Source organism: Saccopteryx leptura, chromosome 1 (genome assembly GCF_036850995.1).
Source record: "Saccopteryx leptura isolate mSacLep1 chromosome 1, mSacLep1_pri_phased_curated, whole genome shotgun sequence".
Taxonomy (NCBI): Eukaryota; Metazoa; Chordata; class Mammalia; order Chiroptera; family Emballonuridae; genus Saccopteryx; species Saccopteryx leptura.
The window spans coordinates 184,712,399-184,730,431 of NC_089503.1; the positions used below are offsets into that span (position 1 = coordinate 184,712,399).

The 18,033-nt window shown below is 51.4% G+C and overlaps 1 protein-coding gene across 7 annotated transcripts in view; it reads left to right on the forward strand.

Moving 5' to 3' along the window:
- The first annotated feature begins 767 nt into the window (after positions 1 to 767).
- The window catches only part of GPR137B (G protein-coupled receptor 137B), a 72,991-nt gene continuing 55,725 nt past the window's right edge, over positions 768 to 18,033 (forward strand). For 5 of the 7 annotated variants that reach the window (XM_066382785.1, XM_066382771.1, XM_066382756.1 and 2 more), the window contains exon 1: positions 769 to 1,482. In XM_066382785.1, the coding sequence (XP_066238882.1) occupies positions 1,114 to 1,482 (369 nt within the window). In that variant the 5' untranslated portion in view covers positions 769 to 1,113. Of the gene's footprint in view, positions 1,483 to 18,033 lie in introns of all 7 variants that reach the window. The other 2 variants (XM_066382738.1, XM_066382747.1) reach the window with 1 other exon arrangement.

Below are 18,033 nucleotides of genomic sequence, written 5' to 3' on the forward strand. Positions count from 1 at the left end.
AAGAAATTAGTGCAGCCTTGAAGAATGCGGTCCCTTTCTTCTATTTACCAGAACTGCTCGCCTAGAAATGCCTCCGGAGGCAGCTCGGCGTCCCCTCCTCGTGCAGAGCGCTCTACATCACAGGCACCCCCAGGATAAGGCCTTGGGGCGTAAATTTAGACAATTTCACCGCCTGGGCGGGTTGGGTTGTAATGGGAGGCAGGACCGGTGATCGGTGCCACTTCCCTCGGAAGTCCTGAGGCTGCGGTCGCTGACGCCGTGCGCTCCTGGGGCACCCACTGCACAGCGGGGAGGTGAGGGACTAGAGGTGCGAGGCGCAGCGTCCCCCGGCGCGCACTGTGTGCTGGAGCGCACTGCGTGAGGCGCGCGGTGCGGGCCGCCACCGGGACCACTCTTTTCTTCCGAGTTCACAAACTTGACCTCAAAAACACAAACCCTGTCTTTAGCATTTCTGGTTTTAGAAATAAACACCATCCAAGCATAAGCGGCCACAAAGTCGTAAAGTTTTATTTTTAAAAGAATAAGAGACTTGTAAAATTTGTTGCTTTTGAAGTAAAATAATTAACTTATGCAAAACAACATTAATTATACGAAAGCGCGAGGCGTGGAATTCTGTCCCCGAGGGGAAGGCTGTCTTGGAGACTTCTGGAGCGGGGAGAGCGGCACCTGGGGCTTCGGGGCACGCGGGGCGGGGACACAAGGGCAAGGGACGCGGCACCTGGCGGCGCGCGAGGCGGAAACACGCAGTGCGGGAGGCGGGGCGCGGCATGTGGGGGCGCGCGGGTGGAGACGCGCTTCTTGGGGACGATGGGTGCCCCAGGCGGGAGTGCCGGGCGCTCTAGTGGGCGAACCGAGCTGGACGTGGGGCGGGCCGTGCGTAGCACGCGCGAGGCGGGAGCGCGCAGTGCGTGCGGGGGCGCGCGGAGCGGGGGTGAGGCGTCGCCAATCCCAGACAAAGGGCGCCGCGTAAATCATGTGGTACCGGGAGGAAGTCGGCTTGTTGTCTTTCCTCCCGCAGCGATCCGGGGTGAAGCTATGCGCGGAGAGCCCCGCGGGGGCGGCCAGCACCGATGAGACCAGAGGCCCCGGCAGCGCCGCAGCGCCTCCGGCCCAATGGCGCCTCCGCACTGGGACCCCCTCCGAAACGACTCGCTGCCGCCCACGCTGACCCCCGCTGTGTCCCCATACGTGAAGCTCGGCCTCACTAGCGTCTATACTGCGTTCTACTCGCTCCTCTTCGTGTTCATCTACTTGCAGCTCTGGCGGGTGTTGCGCTATGGCCACAAGCGGCTCAGCTACCAGAGCGTCTTCCTCTTCCTTTGCCTCTTCTGGGCCTCCCTGCGGACTGTCCTCTTCTCCTTCTACTTCAGGGACTTCGTGGCAGCCAACGCACTCAGTCCCTTCGTTTTCTGGCTGCTCTACTGCTTCCCTGTGTGCCTGCAATTCTTCACCCTCACACTGATGAATTTGTATTTCACGCAGGTGAGTTGGACGGGCAGCAGGCACCCGGAGAGGGCTCACCTGGCAGGTGGCCCCGCGCAGCGCTTGGGGCGGAGGCGATGGCGGTGCGAGGCCGGTCGCGGAATCCTGGTAATAAGAGTGAGGGAAAATGGCACTGATTCTGGGGTCTTGTGAGCCTGTCCTACCCCGTCTGCAGGCATTTCTCTCAGGTAATGCCTTGCCATCCCCAGAAGAGGTGGAGGACAGTGAGGCTTGGAGGCCACCAGTGAGTTTCTGCCCGCCCAACACGAACCAGTGACTATGGGGCCTCCTCTGCGCCGGGCGCGCAGCATCTTCCTGCTCCGGTCTGGATAGGTACTGACGGCACGTGTGCCCACTGGGAGACTTGAACCATAGGACCCTTAACCTCTCCCCCTAGTCTGTAAAGGTCATCCATCGCACGTTTGAACGAGACTGACTTTTTTGAGTGGTGTCAGGTGGGACTGTCATTATTGGGGTGAGACGTTTGGAACCTCCCGCCGCCGCGGAGCCCCACTGAGGTACAATTTACTAACTCACCAGGAGTGCTAAAGAGTTGTTCTGGGTGACACCCAGCTCCCTGAATTGCTGCAGCAGGGGTCAGGCCCCAAGCACAAGCCTAACGGTTATTGGGGCACTTTTACAGGAATCATTTTATGGGGAGTACTGTTAATAAGCCAATGGGGGAACATGCATTAATAAAAATAGAGTAATTATAAAGTACTTTGCAAATACTGTGGTAAACACTTCTGATTCGCGTTAGCTTTCCAAGCATTAGAATATCCGTTTTTACTAGGTGTTTGCCCGAGAGAAAGGTATCAAGCATGTCACCTGCTGATGGTAATTTAAGAGCTGTCTCATGGGCAGAGGCTTGGTGCAGGCAGGCATTCCATTTCTTTTAACAGAGCCTATTTCTCTAGAGAAAATGTCATCGATTGTGAAAAAGGATCCATTGCCCTGGAGTAGTGGGAGCCGCTAACTAAAAATACTTGTGGCTAAAAAATAGCATGGGTACTGTTTAGTAGAATGGATCCACACTAAAGTGTTCTTATTAGTCACATGTATCAGCATATTTTCCAGGCCTCGAATAATGTGTATTATCTTTCCAAATAACTACTTTTGAGCCTAAAGACCTGTTCAGGCAACCAGCTGCTCTACAGAGACTCCAGCCTTTTAATTGGATGAAAAGAGGTGGTTCTAGCATGACACAGGTAACAGGTGGGCTGATGTTACTTCAAGAACTGTAACAGCGCTCATATTGCACATTGAGCTCTTTATCTGTGTCCCTTTGTGAGGCTGCCATGGCTCTGGTAGTCACATGCAAATTCCACTGGATTGGGACAGGCTGTATGTTTTTTTGTGTGTGTGTGTGTGTTTGTTTTTTGCACCATCTGCTGGTTGGATAGTAAATGCTGAGCTCGGTAAGAGTGACCAGAGGGTTAAATGACTTGCTCAAGGTCAGAGTTAATACACAATGGATCTGTGGTCACCCGAGTCTGTGATATCTGAGCATGAGGGTTATTCCTTACGTTACAGTATTTGAAATCTCTTACTATAGAAAACAGTTTTTCCTCTAATGTGGTACCTGGTTCTTCAGGAGCCTACCACTGGGGTGAGGATGCAAAGTATACACATGACAGGGTTTGGTAGTAACTCCAGGTATTCCCAGGGGGTCAGCCAAGTTTTGGGAGACCTGAGTGGGACCTGTGTCCTCAGGAAGGAGGTACGTTTGCACCAGCTCCTGAGACCGGAGAGAGGGCATAGAATGAACTGGAAGGGTGTCTCGAAGGTAGAGGGAAGTCCTTTCTGTGGCTGTGACAGGCTTTACACCCCCCCAGCGCCTGTACCTTCCTGCTCACCTCCCTGATAGCCTGTCCGGGAAGGTACTGGCTTTCTCCCCCAAGCTCTGGAGATTGGAGGCAGCGTGCCCAACGTGCAGCCTGTGTGAACGGCTGTGAGGTGGCTGTGCATGCCCATCTGCCGTAGCAGCCATAGTCCATTCTGTCCAGGGCCTGAGGGCAGGATGTGTCCTGTGCTCTCGGCCTCTCCCCATTGTCAGCTTTGGAATCTGGCTCTTCTGTGGCAGGCCCAGGGAGGGGCTGGGTTGTTACAAGTGACTCTGTGTCTGTCCATCTCTGGGTCTTGCTCTGCCTGTAGGTAACTCTTCCATTTGACCATGTCTACATCATGGGGTCAGCTTCCTCCTGGCACCCTCCCTCTGCCTGTGTTTTCTTTTCATCCCAAACACTTCTTCACCTGTGTGGTAGGGCCACGCATGTGACTGGCTGCTGCCCACCCAGTGTCTCCTTTCAGCCTGCAACCTGCCCCTTTTTGTTCTCTGCCTGCCCAGGGACTCTGCCACCTGCAGATTCCAGGTAGAAGCAGGTGGCACCCTCCAAGCTCCTGGAACCTGCATGGCACAGGTTGGCCTCTGCCAGGACTTGCTTTCCACAACCTGCTTTGTTCTGATGTCTGTACCTGTTGAGCAGCACATTCCCAGCAGAGCAAGGATCTGTCTGGGGAGCGGACACCAGGCCTCCATTCTTCATGTGACCTGACATGAGGGCTGGCATCTCCCTCCTGAACACTGCTTTCCTGCCAATGGGCAGTGACTTCTCCTCCACTCTCCTCCTCAGACCGGCTATAAAGGTGGGGAGGTGGCGGTGGGTGGACTGGTTCTCCTCTCAACAGGCCTGCAAACGCGTGTGCGCGTGTGTGTATGTACACGTCTGGTTCAAAGGCTTACAGCTTCCCTAGAAACATGTCACATTGAGGACCTGTTGTTGCCACCTCTGGGCACTTGCACCAGTTCTGGGGACACTCGGCTCCCTGTTGCCCTAGTAGTGGTAGAGCCAAGGCTTGGACTGGCCTTTCCTCCAGGGCCTGTTTCTTCTAGCATTGTGTTGATGTGCCTCTTTGATGGAGTTTCAAGTGGGGCAAGAACCTGAGACCTGAATGTGAGGTGGTGACCATCAAGCTGTACAGTGGAGGCTTCTGTGCAGGGGCAGCCCCTGGGCGAGCAGGTCTGTCTGCAGAGCTGGTTGAAGGAGGTGGGTCATGATGTGCGTGGGCTCAGTGCCACCCAGGCAGCGTGTCCCCTGCTGTTTCTAGAATCACCGGTCTGGGCCTCAGGCTCTGGTTCCTGAGGTTGGTTGAATAGAGCTGGCTCAGCCTCTTTGTGCAGCCTTGTCTTGAGTCCTGTGACAGATTCTTGCCTTGTGGAGTTGTTGGAGGAAGGAAAAGAGAAGTGAGCCCTCCAACTGTCAGTGGTGTGACTGACGGACCCTAACATAGGCACTGGGGCCACACCACACTGTAGAGCAGGCATCCCCAAACTATGGCCCGCCTGGGGCCATTAATCTGGCCCCCTGCAGCACTTCCGGAAGGAGCACCTCTTTCATTGGTGGTCAGTGAGAGGAGCACTGTATGTGGCGGCCCTCCAACGGTCTGAGGGACAGTGAACTGGACCCCTGTGTAAAAAGTTTGGGGACCCCTGCTGTAGAGGGTGATCAGCAACCACAGGCAGTGTTGTGGGGATGCCGGGGGACATGGTAGTGTTGGAGCTTACCATAGGGCCTGGGTTAGGGCATGCCAGGGAAGGCCTGTGGCTCAGGAAGCAGACTTGGCAGCGGAAGGAGTAGGGACCTTGTGCACAGAGCTGGGTTCAAATCCCAGCCTGGTTCCCAGGGTGGCTCAATGGCCAGTACCCACCTTCCTCACCAGGAAAATGGCAACTGTGGTGCTCACGCTGGGCGAGGAGCAGGTGAAGGGGAAACTTTATGGTGTGTCCTCTTCTCCTCCTCCGGGTCAGGCCACCCCTTCCCCATCTGATGGCGGGAATTCAGGCTCCAGCACTGCACTGCAGTCCTGAGAGCCCTGCCTCTGTGCTCCGCCTTCACCAACCACTGTGTCATCAAAATGACTTACTGCCAAGCTGCCGCTTATGTTTTTGACATGGCAGTGATGCTAGCCTTCCCCTGGGGAGAGTGTGTGGGGGGGTCAGCCCCTCCCAGTGCAGTCCCTGAAACCGTGAGTGAACAGATAGGGAGACCAGCAATCAGCCTGAGGGCCTGGCGAAGTCCAGTGAGTTGGTCAAGGCCACCAGCCAGGCGGGCAGAGCCAGGCCGGGGCTGGCACCTTCCTGGCCACAACATACCCAACTTGAACTGCCAACCTAAGGTGACCAAGCATCATGAAGGTCCTCATCCCTGCTGACTGGGAACTGAGTGGCAGCTGACCATCTGCACCGCTGCCCTCTTCCCCCCCCCCCCCCCCACCGGAGAGGGGTGAGCACGTCTCGCTGTGGCTCATTCAGCAAGGATGTCTGTTGCACACCTGTTGTGCACTGGCCCAGGAGCTGTGATGGGGACTCTCTTAGGCAGGCCTCTTGGTGATTACGAAGAAACACATGAACCTCACCAGTCCTCAAGCGCTTGACTTTGAAGCTGGGACACCATGGTCACACAGGGGAAGGAATAGGCTCCTCCTTGCCTCTGTGCCACACCATGGCCTCCTGGCCAGGACACTGACCTCTTATGGTCATTCAGTGGGTTCACATTCACTAGAGCTATGTGTACAGGGTGTGGCAAAAGTAGGCTTACGGTTGTCTATATGGAAAATAATGCAATAATTAGTAAATACTAATACGAGGATGAACTCTTGTTTCACATATTCACAACTAGAAACCTACTTTTGCCCCACCCTGTACACATGTGCCTATATACATACCTCTGTGTGTGTACCTGTGTGCATGCTTCTGTGTGCGTATGTACCTGTGAGCACCTGTGTGCTTACCTCTGTGTGTATGTACCTGTGAGCACCTATGTGTATGTCTCTGTGTGCGTATGTACCTGTGTGTGTACCTGTGTACATGCCTCTGTGTGCGTATGTACCTGTAAGCACCTGTGTGCTTACCTCTGTGTGCGTATGTACCTGTGTGCATGCCTCTGTGTGCGTATGTACCTGTGAACACTTGTGTGTGTTCCTGTGTGACTATGTATGTGACTACACCTGTGTGATTTCTGTGTGCATGCCTATGCATGTGCCTCTGTGAGCACTGTGTACATGTGTGTATGAGTGTACACACACAGGACCCAAAGTTTTTTCTTAATTGGCATTCAGTCTGCCACCAACCACTAGCATGCCCAGGAAGTAGCTTCCCAGTTTTACTTCTAATTCTAAAGCCTTCTGGCTTACAGCCCACCTTTCCCAGACCTCTCCTCGGAGCACCAGCTTCTCTCTGCCCCACTGTTGCTGCTGCAGTGCCTGAGGGTCCCCTGCAAGCCTAAGGTGACCAAATACCATAAATGCCATCAGTGAGGTCATAGTTAGGCTCTTGGAGACAGTTAGACTTTCACTGTGTAACTGAAATCCATCCACTGACCACAAGGCCTTGATTTCTCACCAGCTGGCACTGCCCGCATCGCCCTTGGGCAGGAGCACCACCTGCTCTGGCCCTGCACACCCTGATACCTGCTGGGTTTTGCTCCCTGGACTTCCCTACTATCTGGGACTAGCGGGAGGCAGGGACAAAGCCCTTTCCCCCTGTGCTAAGGATGATTTAGTTCCTTGAGGGGTTTGCCGTGGTCGTTGGCAGAGGCGCGTCCCTACCAGGGTGCTGTGCTGTGTCCTCAAGGGCACAACCAAGGCTGCCAGTCCCAGGAGGGGATCATCCAGAGGTGAGAGATGGGCTGACCAGAGAACGTGACAAAATGGGGCCCTGGCGTCGTCCTGATCATGCTATGGTTGCAGGTTCAATCCCTAGTCAGGGCACATGCAAGAATCAGCTGATGAATGCATAAATAAGTGAAAAAACAAATCAATGTTTTTTTCTCTCTCTCTCAAATCAATTACTGTATTTTTTGCTCTGTAAGATGCACTTTCTTTTCCCCAGAAGTGGAGGGGGAAATGACCTTGCGTCTTATTAAGCGAAAAATACAGTATTTTATTAAATATTTTAACCATTTGGTTCAGAATTTTTTTTTTTTCTCCTTAAAACCCTAGGTGTGTCTTATGGTCAGGTGCGTCTTATGGAGCAAAAAATACGGTAATACGTCTTTAAAAATTTTGTAATTGAAGGCTACTTCTTTAAAACATCACTAAGATTCTTAGGTTTTTGGAAACAATATTTGATAGGCTTCTCCAGAGCAGCTTTTTCGGCTCCTGGTTTCCTTGTCCAGTGAGAGGAACAGTCTCTTCCTGGTTGTGGGGCCGCCTCTGCCCTGAAGGTGGGCTTTCTCGAGGCGGGAGTCGCTAGGCAGACAGACCAGACCGCCTGCACACAGGCATCATGGAGATCTGCGAAGGCTGTAAATCTTTTACTTTGTACATATCCTGTAACTAAAGTTTGAGGACAGAGAAAGTTTGCTGGTTTCTCTGGACAGTGGGTTGATTTCCCCAAATGTGGGCGCATGGGGCTTCCAGAAAGGACATTTGGTTGGAGTTGCATCAGGATTACAGGCCTGGGGAGCCACATATGGTCTCTGGTGCATATTTTTGTAACAGCTCTTTTTAAAACATGGAAAATGTTTTAAAGACCACAGTCGGTACAAAAACAGGCTGCAGGCTGGACTTGGTCCTCCAGACAAGATTAGGACAAACCAGCATTTGTCTTAGGCTGCCCCCACTTTGCTCTATGATTTTTTTCTGGGACAAGTTGGAAACAGGCTTTGGTGCCTAGTGTCGTGGTTAGAGTGTCATTCACTCAGTGAATGCACCTGATCTGTCACCTGCCTACAGGCGTTTGGGGTCAGAGACAGTAAGTTGAGATTTCTGCCCTGACGGGCCACTGGCTGTTGGGAAGGGCAGATGTGAGCAGAAACAAGAGTGCCATGGGCCACATGTCCCCCACAGCACACACAAGGAACCTCTCCCCTGCCTGCCAGGGGCTTGGGACATGCAGACCAGGGGCCTGGACGTCTTGATGGCGTCAGTGCCCCCTCACCCCCAATGGCAGACAAACTTGCAAAGCTCTGCAGCCAGCAGAACACTGGGTTAATGTCCACACATGATGAAACTAGTTCCTGGGCAGCACCCCCCCCCCCCCATACTTGCTCTCCCTGCTTCCCATACCTCAGAGTGCCAGAGGTCATGTGCCAGTCAGGTGATGTGATGGCTCCTTTGTCACACATGCCCTGAGGCAGAATGTGAGTCCCAGTGGGGCGCCCTACAGTCCTGTCCCCATGAGGTCCCTCCCAGTCCTCCTGCTTTCACAGAGTAACAGGTTTCCACTGGATACAGAGGTTTGTTTGTTTCACTCACTCTACAAGCCTGTTTTTTTCAATCGCAGTGAAATGCATATAATGTAAAATTAACCTTTTAATACGTACAACTTATTGGCATTTAGTATATTCACATTATTGTGCAACTACCACCTCTGTTTAGTTCCAGAATATTTTCATCACCCTTAAAAATAAACCCTGTCCCCCCCCCAGCACGCATTCCTCACTCCCCCTCACCCCAGCTCCTGGTAAGGACCAAGCTGCTTGTCTCCATGCATTTATTAATTCTGGGTGTTCCACGTCAAAGGAGTCATATAGCACAGGACCTTGTGATTATCTTCTCTCACTTAGCATATTGTCTCGAGGTCCATCCAGGTTGTTGTGTATGTCATCCTTTTCAAGGCAGAATAACATTTCAGTGTCATGTAAACCACAGGGTATTGGACCTGTCCAGCCCTTGTGACATTCAGGTTGCTTCATCACATGCTTCTGAGTGCCTGCCATTCTCTAGGTGCTGTGTAGACCAATTAAGGTCAGATATGGTTCCTGCCTTCATGGAACTTAGCTTTGAGCAGGGAAAACAGTATGTAATGTGTCCATTGTGCCATTGGCCAGTGTTACTTAGTGACAGTCCTTATAGTGGTGATGAGAAGTGGGGATGTTTCTATTTGAAGGGCCAGGACTTAATTCATCCCTTCATCCTGTGTGAATCTCCCTCTAAGATGCATGTTTTAAAAAGAACCAGTGTCTGTTGATACTATTTAAACGTAAGTCAGGCTCCAGCCAGGGTATCTCACTCATCAGGTTAGAGCATCCTCCCAATATGCCAAGGTTGTAGGTTTGATCCCTGGTCAGGGCACAAACAAGAGTCAACCAAAGAATGCATAAATAAGTGGAACAACGAATTGGTGTTTCTTTAACTCTCTCTCCCTTTCTCTAAATCAATAAATAAAAATTTAAAAATAAAATAAATATAAGTCAAATCCATTTGCTCTGGTTTGTTCACACGGCTTCCTGGGGCCCAGAGCAGCATTAGAGTGGGGGCTGCAGTGGCTGGGAGGGGGCTGCTGACCCCCATCCCCACCCTTGGGGCTGTGCCAAGTGAGTGCAGCCCCTTCTCCCACAACAGCCAACCAACCTGCCTTTCACAGATTAGATGGCATGTGTGGTACACACCCAAGCCCCCTCTTCTTGGGGTGGAACATTCTCAGTTCCTCTCATTGTTTCTGATAGGATGTGGTTTGTCCCTCACCATCCTGGTCCCTATTTCCCAATGTCCTGCCCAGTGTCCCCAGTGAGTTGGGGGCAGTTGCAGAGGCAGAACAGAGAGCAGTTCTGTCACCACTTGCTTCCTCTGGGGCAAATATGGCAGTCTTCTCGGACAGGACACAAGGGATGTCCTCTAATACTCTCAGTCATCTTGTGCTGTCATAACGGGATACGGTAGCTGGGTATCTTCAGCAGCAGACGTACATCCCTCAGTTCTGGAGGCTGGAAGTCTGAGGTGAGTGCAGCATGGCTGGGCTCTGGTGAGGCCTCTTCCTCTTTGCAGACGGCTGACTTCTCCTATCCTCACATGGGGAGTGGGGGGAGACACTGCTCCTAGCAAGGGCAAGAGTTCTAAGAAACCTCAGATTTCTCCTCACTTTGGAGCCAGAAAGTTATTCTTTTGGGGAAAAGAAACAGAGACATGTTCAGTGCTTGCTAACTTTGCAGTTTTCACATAACTAACCACAGGGATCAGGGTGTGGTGCTGAGGTGACACACTGCACAAGCCCTTCCTTAATGGAGCCTTCATGCCAGACTGGCTGGTGACCCTCCAGCTAAGCCTCCTCAGCCTTGACAGCTTCTTCAAAGCTCATTTGGAACCATTGTGGCCGAGGCTCTAGCTCATAAACTGACCTGCACTTGTGGCAGGAGCAGTTCAGAAACTAATGGACGATGATGGTATGTCGTGTGGCCATAGCCCTGTCCATTCAGAAAAGCGAGACGGGAGAACCTGCGTGAGTCAGGTCCACACTGTCAGTCCACCTGTCAAAGGGATGGCAGGGGCAGGACTGTGCCTGTGTGACCTGGCTGTCCCTGGGCCACTGGCCCACTTAGGAGCGAGGCTGCAGCTGTGTCTGCCAGACCTCATGGTGACGACGCAGGCTGCCCTCTGGGAGGGGCTTCCTGGCATAAGGTTTCTGAAGTAGAAGCAGCTTTGCGAATAAGGTACTAACTGAGGTCCAGAGGTGAGAGAGTTCTTCAGAAGTGCAGGTTCATGGCCATCTGGCCAGATGTGCCCCCAAATTGAGATGCTCAGGTGACAACATGGATAAAAGCAGGGAAACTGAGGCCAGGGGTCTGTGCTGTTAGGTTGACTTTGGGAGCCTCAGGAATGAGGGGCACTTTCCCTGTCCCCTTGCCTCTCACAGGCTTAATGGTGCAGACCTAGCTCCAGGTGGCCCAGCTGGTAGGGCACTGATGAACAGATGCTTTTGGGAGCCCGTGGAGGGTGGAGGAGAGAGGGGGCCTGGAAATAGGAGGGGAGCCCACAGAAAGGGAAGAAGGTGGGGGAGATGGCCTCACTGTGGGCCTCTGACCCTCTGCTGTTTACTGAAAGCATGGAGAGTTGGGCTGACCAGGTGAGGTGAGCTCCCACCTCACGGGTCTCCCGGTCTGACTGGGGGTGAGACACACACAAGCATATGCATGCACATGCACACTCCCACCCACATGCCAGAGGGGGCTCTTCAGGCGCGGATCAGCTGGGCAGGACAGGACAGTGCTGGTCTCTGGAGGGCTGGAGAAGCTGAGGCTACCCCAGGGACACTGGGCTTCACAGAGCCCCAGAGGAGGGACAGTGTCATTGCTGGTCTGAGGCCACTGATGAGGAATTGTGCTTACGTACCGGTGGCTCTGTGTTACACGGGTCAGCGTGAAGCCAGGAAGTGAGCAGGACTTGTCCCATGAACCATGTGCTTGCCAGGTTCAAACACAGGAGGTGACATGGTGAAGACCTGACCTGGGAACCCAGGCACCTCCCTGGGTCCTGTCACCCCTGGACACAGAACACATGTGGCTTTAGGAGGCTGCCACCCAAGTCCTGGGGACCGCATGGGTTTCTGTGGCGCTAAGAACATGAACGGTCTTGCCCTGGCCAGATGCTCAGTAGGTTGAGCATTGTCCCTATATGCAGAGGTTGCTGATTCAATCCCCAGTTGGGACATGTACAGAAATAGATTGATGTTTCTGTCCCTCCAGACACACCCCTTCCTCTCTCTAAAATAAATCAATACATTTTTTTAAAAAGAGCAGACAGTGTGCGTACAGAGAGTGGACCTGGCTTGTTGTACACGGAGGAGTTTACACGTGGGTCTCAGATGAAAACCAGTCAGCTGACAAATGACTGTCACTGGGACACCAGGCTTTGGGTTTGCATAACTTACGCAATCTGTCAGGAAGTGAGCAGTACATGGGAGCAAATATCAAACATGTCAGTGGTGCCTAATTTTTTGAATATGGAGATTCCTTTTACAGTGAAGAAAGGGTCTGTGGTCACAGTTTAGCAGTTGTACACTTAGAATCACGGTTTGAGAACATACACAGGGCGACTGGCAGCAGCAGGGAGGCAGTATCTGCACATCCTAATTCACCTCACCCTCACAGAAAACCACGAGGTGGGTACTGTTACTCACCTCACTGCACAGATGAGGGGCCTGAGGCACAGAGGTCAGGCAGTGGCTCCAAAGTCACACAGCTGGTCACAGGTGGAGCCAGGACCCAAAGCCAGGTGAGCAAGTTCCAGAGTCCACACTCTTACTATCTCTAGATGTCCCTAGCCGTGGGTGGAAACAGCTGAGGCTTGTGCATGATGGGACACCAGGCCACAGTGAGCATGTGTGACCAAGAGCTCTGTTTCATTGTCCACATGTGACAAACACATCACAATGGGTGAGCAAACAAGTTGCAGAAGGGCATGGAAGCTGTGCAAGATGGGACTCCATGTTTGTGACACATGCACATATAGTGAGAGTGTAAGCCTGCCTGGTAGAAGACACCAAGTTTAAGTACTGGTGACCTGGGCAGAGGAGGCAGCATTAGACCCTCAGAGAGGCTTGCTGGGGGTTTGATGGTGCCCGTAGTGGTGTTACAGGCTGACTGAGCTGCATGGTGGGTACATGAGTATCTGCCATGTTATTTCTGTATGAACTTGACATATTTTATGATCAAGTTTAAAGCAGCCATACATTTGTAACATTTCAAATGAATTTACATACATAATAATTTTAAAATTGTGTGTGTGAAAGAGAGAATAGTTTCTTTTTTCTTATGTTGCCCAGTAGTCTCCCTTTTGTTACTAATTTCAGTGAAATGCTCTGTACTTCACTTGATTGCTTTTCCCCCATCTTCTTACACCCTCCCCTCTGGCAACCATCAGTGTGTTCTCTGTATCTGTTCTGGTCAGTTACTGTAATTTTTGGATTTCTCATCTGAGTAAAATCATATGGTATTTGTCTTTCTTTCTGACTTATTTCATTTAGCCCAGTACCCTCTAGGTCCATCTGTGTTGTCACAAATAGCAAGATTGCCGGGGTCCAGCCCCGGGGGGGATCCAGGGGTCCCACAGGAGGAGACGGCATCGGCGAAATCGAGTGAGAGAGCCGAATTCTTTTCTTTCTCTTTATTCTCTGGTTAGCATTTACTGTCAGTCATCTCTGCCAAATGCTAGTATAGCTCCCTTTTTATACACACACGCTGAGTTACAATTACATGGTGTTAATCATTGCTTCTGTTTCACTATGTTTACATGTTTCCAGATAACAGTTAATTTATATCTATAAACTACAAATCAGGTGGCAAATCACTCAAAGTACAATTAAAAAATAACTTGAATAGCGATAACAACATTGGTAAAAGCTTTTAAAGGATTAGTACTAACTAATAACTCAACTTTACTGTTGTTGTGAGTCAAGGGGCAGAGAGAGATTAACAGACGAAATCATTAAGGATTAGCAAAGGACCACCGCTTGCTCAGGCAAATGGCCTTGAGTTTATGCAGTGTCCTAACTTCTCACAAGATAACAAAAGGCTTGCCCATTAAGAAATTGACATAACATTAAGAGTAACTTTTACTTAAAGATATATAGAGTACACTCGCAAGATAGCTTAGTAGCAACATAATTTCAGAAGACATTAATTGCTATTGCTTCTATGGATTCCCCCACATTTCTCTCATTATCTGAAAAAATCTTGGGGAGTATACAAACCTCATGAGAGTGTCTCACTGAGAAAGCCCAGCAACTGCCTTCAGTCATAAAACAATTCTCTTAGCAAAACATTCTTTTCTTGCTGTGTTCCCATCCCAGGCCACGCAATGGGCCATTCCATAACACCTTTCCTAAGATTCTATTGTCTAGTCAAATTCTGTTTATTTACTATATTCACACACTAGTTAAGTTCTAACTATATTCTTTCTAACATGATTAATAAGAAATTCTCCTACAAACTTAACCCTTTACGAGGGATATCATAGCCAGCCTCTTATGTTTATGAGCCCAGTTCAAGGAGCTTACAGGTTTCTCTGTGGAACTCACACCCTCTGTCTCATTTCCAAAGAAATTACTACGAATCTACAGGGAAAGCACGGTACTATTATCCCTGTGCCACAAATAATAGCACACACCCAGAAAAAGGGGGGATATAAGGCCAGATCAATTTAAAAAGTCAAAGGGGGAAGTATCGTGCCTTTCCTTTGCGGTGACTTTGTCACCCCGCAGCCATTGGTCTTCACTGTGGTGACTTTGTCAACCAGCAGCCGTTGGTCTTCTCTGCTGTGACTTTGTCAATCAGCAGTTTTTGATCTTCTTCTGCTGTGACCTTGTCAGCCAGCAGTTGTAGGTCTTCTCCTGCTGTGACCTTGTCAGCCAGCAGTTGTTGATCGGCTCCCGACACAAGATGTCATTTTTTAATTTTCAGTGGCTAAGTAACGCTCCATTGTGTATATATATGATATCTTCACCCATTCTCCTGTCAATGGACACCTGGGTTGTTCCATATCTTGGCTGTTGTAAGTAACATGCTGGGCTCTTTGGACTTAGTCTGTGCTTGGTGCAGTTTCAGACCCGTCTGTTGTTCCCAGGGTCTCCCAGGGGCCTCAGCCCACAAGCTGAACCATGGCAGAGAGGGTCAAGCGTCCGGCTTTGGAGTTCAGAGCCTGTTAAGGAGGAAAGATTGTGAAGTGCCTAAGGGGACAGCACTTGAGGGAGCGGTGACCCGGGAGTGGGGACACAGACACGGGTCGCATTTTGTTGGGATGTTTGTAAAGCAAAGTGGCTACACAGAAGTCTTGAATAAAGTCCATGTGTGCATGCACAGGGCTTCACTTAGTTATCACAGACACTGCTTATTCGGACAGAGAGGTTACTTTTGTTAGTTTTCTGAAGGCACAGGAACACTGTCACCCCACCAAGAATGCTGTGGGCTCTCTGTTGGAAGCAGCCAATGGGACCTTAGGAAAAATGGCTGTGAGACAGCGGGTGCCAGCTCAAGTCAGTAGGAGAGAAACAAGCAGGCAGCAAGCAGTTCCAGGGTGGGTGACATCCAAGGACTGTGATTTATTAGGGGAGGGTGTAGAGGTCCCCATCTGCTTCTGGATCTTTCTGCTCAAATAAGTCACAAACTGACCTGTGGTGGCGCAGTGGATAAAGCGTTGACCTGGAAATGCTGAGGTCACCGGTTCGAAACCCTGGGCTTGCCTGGTCAAGGCACATATGGGAGTTGATGCTTCCTGCTCCTCCCCTTTCCCTCTCTCTGTTTCTCTCTCTCTCTCTCCTTCTCTCTCTCCTTTCTAAAATGAATAAATGAAATAAAAATAAAAATTAAAAAAAAAATAAGTCACAAAATGATCCCTGAACCTCCTGCGTCATCTGAAAGGCGGTGTGAAGGGCCTGGGGTCACTGAGGGCTCTGAGTGGGCCCGGCCTGCAGAGGAGGGAGCAGAGAGGGAACCAGTGGGCCCTGCAGCCTCACCTCAGGCCTGCCTGGAGCTCAGACCTGAACAAAATCTTGGAAAAGTCACCCAGCTGTCCTCTCATTGGTATTAGCTCTAGGTAGCGCTTCTGAAGCAGGAGGGATTTATGGTCTGGGGAAAATGCTTTCTTTCCATGAGGTGATAGGAGTTTCCCATGGAAGCTGCTGCTTTTCCCTGCAGTCATCTTCAGTCCGCTTCCTGTCCAGTCCTCTGTCCCTTCACCACCATGGGGGACCCTGGAAAATCCCTGGTGTTTGCACAGAAAGCCGATGTGGAAGCGAAGGGTGTGTGTGTGTGGGGGGAGCGAGGAGCCTGGACCCTCCTGTACTCACAATGGGTTCCTCATCACAGTTCCCTAAGAAGCAACTGGGCCTCTCCCTTCACACCAGGGTTCCAGCCCCAGCTCACCACCCCAGAGTGGGCGGTCCCCTCTTTCCTGTCTCAGTTTCCCGCTTGTCTGCCTTCCCCGCAAGGCCTCTCCACCACACCCTTGCCCCTGCCTCACTCTGCACTGCCGTTCTCCTCCACACACTGAGGTCTCACCGATCTTAAAAACAAGGTCCAGTGCCCTTGGAGAACCATTCGTTTTGCAAACTTGTTTTCAGAGAGCAGCTGATGTTCTAGAACTGACTACCCACTTCCTCCTGCCTGCAGCCCACTGTGGGCCCTCCTCTCCTCCAGACCTCCCCAGGAAGACCAGTGCCCAGCTCCCCAGGCTCATACCTGGATGTCCCGATTGTCCCCTACCCAGGCCCCTCTCTGCTGGAGTCTCTGGGGCCTGCCCACCTCCTCCTTTCCCTTCTCTCTCTTCCTCTGCATGAGCAAGACATAGCCACACTCCATCCAGTTCCCCACGTACCTGTGCCCTGTTCACCATCACTGACATTCACCCCCAGAAGAAATCTGGTGGTCTCCGCAGTCAATCTCTAGCCCAAGCCCAGCCCCCCCCCCCCCATCACATTCTGTCTTTGATTTGCCCAAACGTGCTCATTTGTTACCTCTCCCTTCCCTCCTGTCCCACCCTTCCCGTGTCTTAAAGCCTGATTCCTAATCCTGTTAACTCCACTGAGCTTCTGTTGGCTCTCTGACCCCGGCAGTACCCACTCTCACCTGACTTCAGGCTGCTCCTTCAGCTGGCCCTGCACCCAGCCTCTGTGCTGCAGGCACTGCCCCCCCCCCCCAGCTTGGTGGCTTCTCTCCACCCACCTCCTCTTCTCACCTCCCCTCACTTCCAAATACCTGTTCACCCTCCCCACATTTTATGACAACAATGTTAACACCTTTTCATACCTCCCCTCACCTCCAAACATCTCCTCACACCTCCAAAGACCTCCCCACAGCTCCTCACACCACCCCACACCTCTCCTTAACTTCGAAATACTTCACACCTCCCCTCACTTCCAAACACCTCTCCTCACCTCCAGTCACCTCACACTGCTGCCCCATGCCACATTACACCTCCTCATATCTCCACTAACTTCCAAACACCTCCCCATACCTCCCTTCACTTCAAACACCTCTCCTCACCTCCAGGCACCTCCCCTCACCTCCCCGGATCTCCTCAGACCACCTCATGCCTTCACTTTCCTCAGACTACTGGTATGCTATGTCTGGTTGTGAGTTTCTTGAGGTCAGGGACCAGCTTTTTCTTATTTTCACAATTCTTGGATGCAAATTTAGTGATTTTCAGTTGAACCATGGTGAACACCACTAATCAGAATGTGGGAACAATTGAATTTTTATCTGGCTTCATGTGTTCCTCAGGCCCTCTCTGGTTCTGTGGACCTGGTTTGGCACCGAGCAGGCAGAGCCAGGGCAGACTAGACTGGAGGAGCTGGGCAGCCCAATAAGTGATCCCAGGTCTTAGCCCAGGAATTTAGCTCCGGTTCTGGGCCCTAATCAGTCTTTTTTGTTGTTGGTAGGGGGGGTGGGTAGGTGAAGGGAGAGAGATGAGAAGCATCAATTCATAGTTCCAACACTTTGGTTGTTTATTGATTGCTTCTTATATGTGCCTTGACCAAGGGTGGGGCTTTAGCTGAGCCAGTGACCCCTCCCTCAAGCCAGCGACCTTGGGCTCAAGCCAGTGAGCCTGACATCTTGGGGCTGCACATGACTTCGTTCAGTCCACCTAAAATGGAACATGTGGATGGGGCGGGGCTGGGGCTGCAGAAGTCAGGGAACATCTTTTGTTTGTAAAGGAGAGTGGGGGGGAGGGGCTGCACTTCCATGGGGCGTATCACCTGCATGTGGGCTCAAATACAAATCTCAGTGTAGATGACCAGTAAAACTTACCTTTTTAAAATTTATTTTGCCGTTTTAA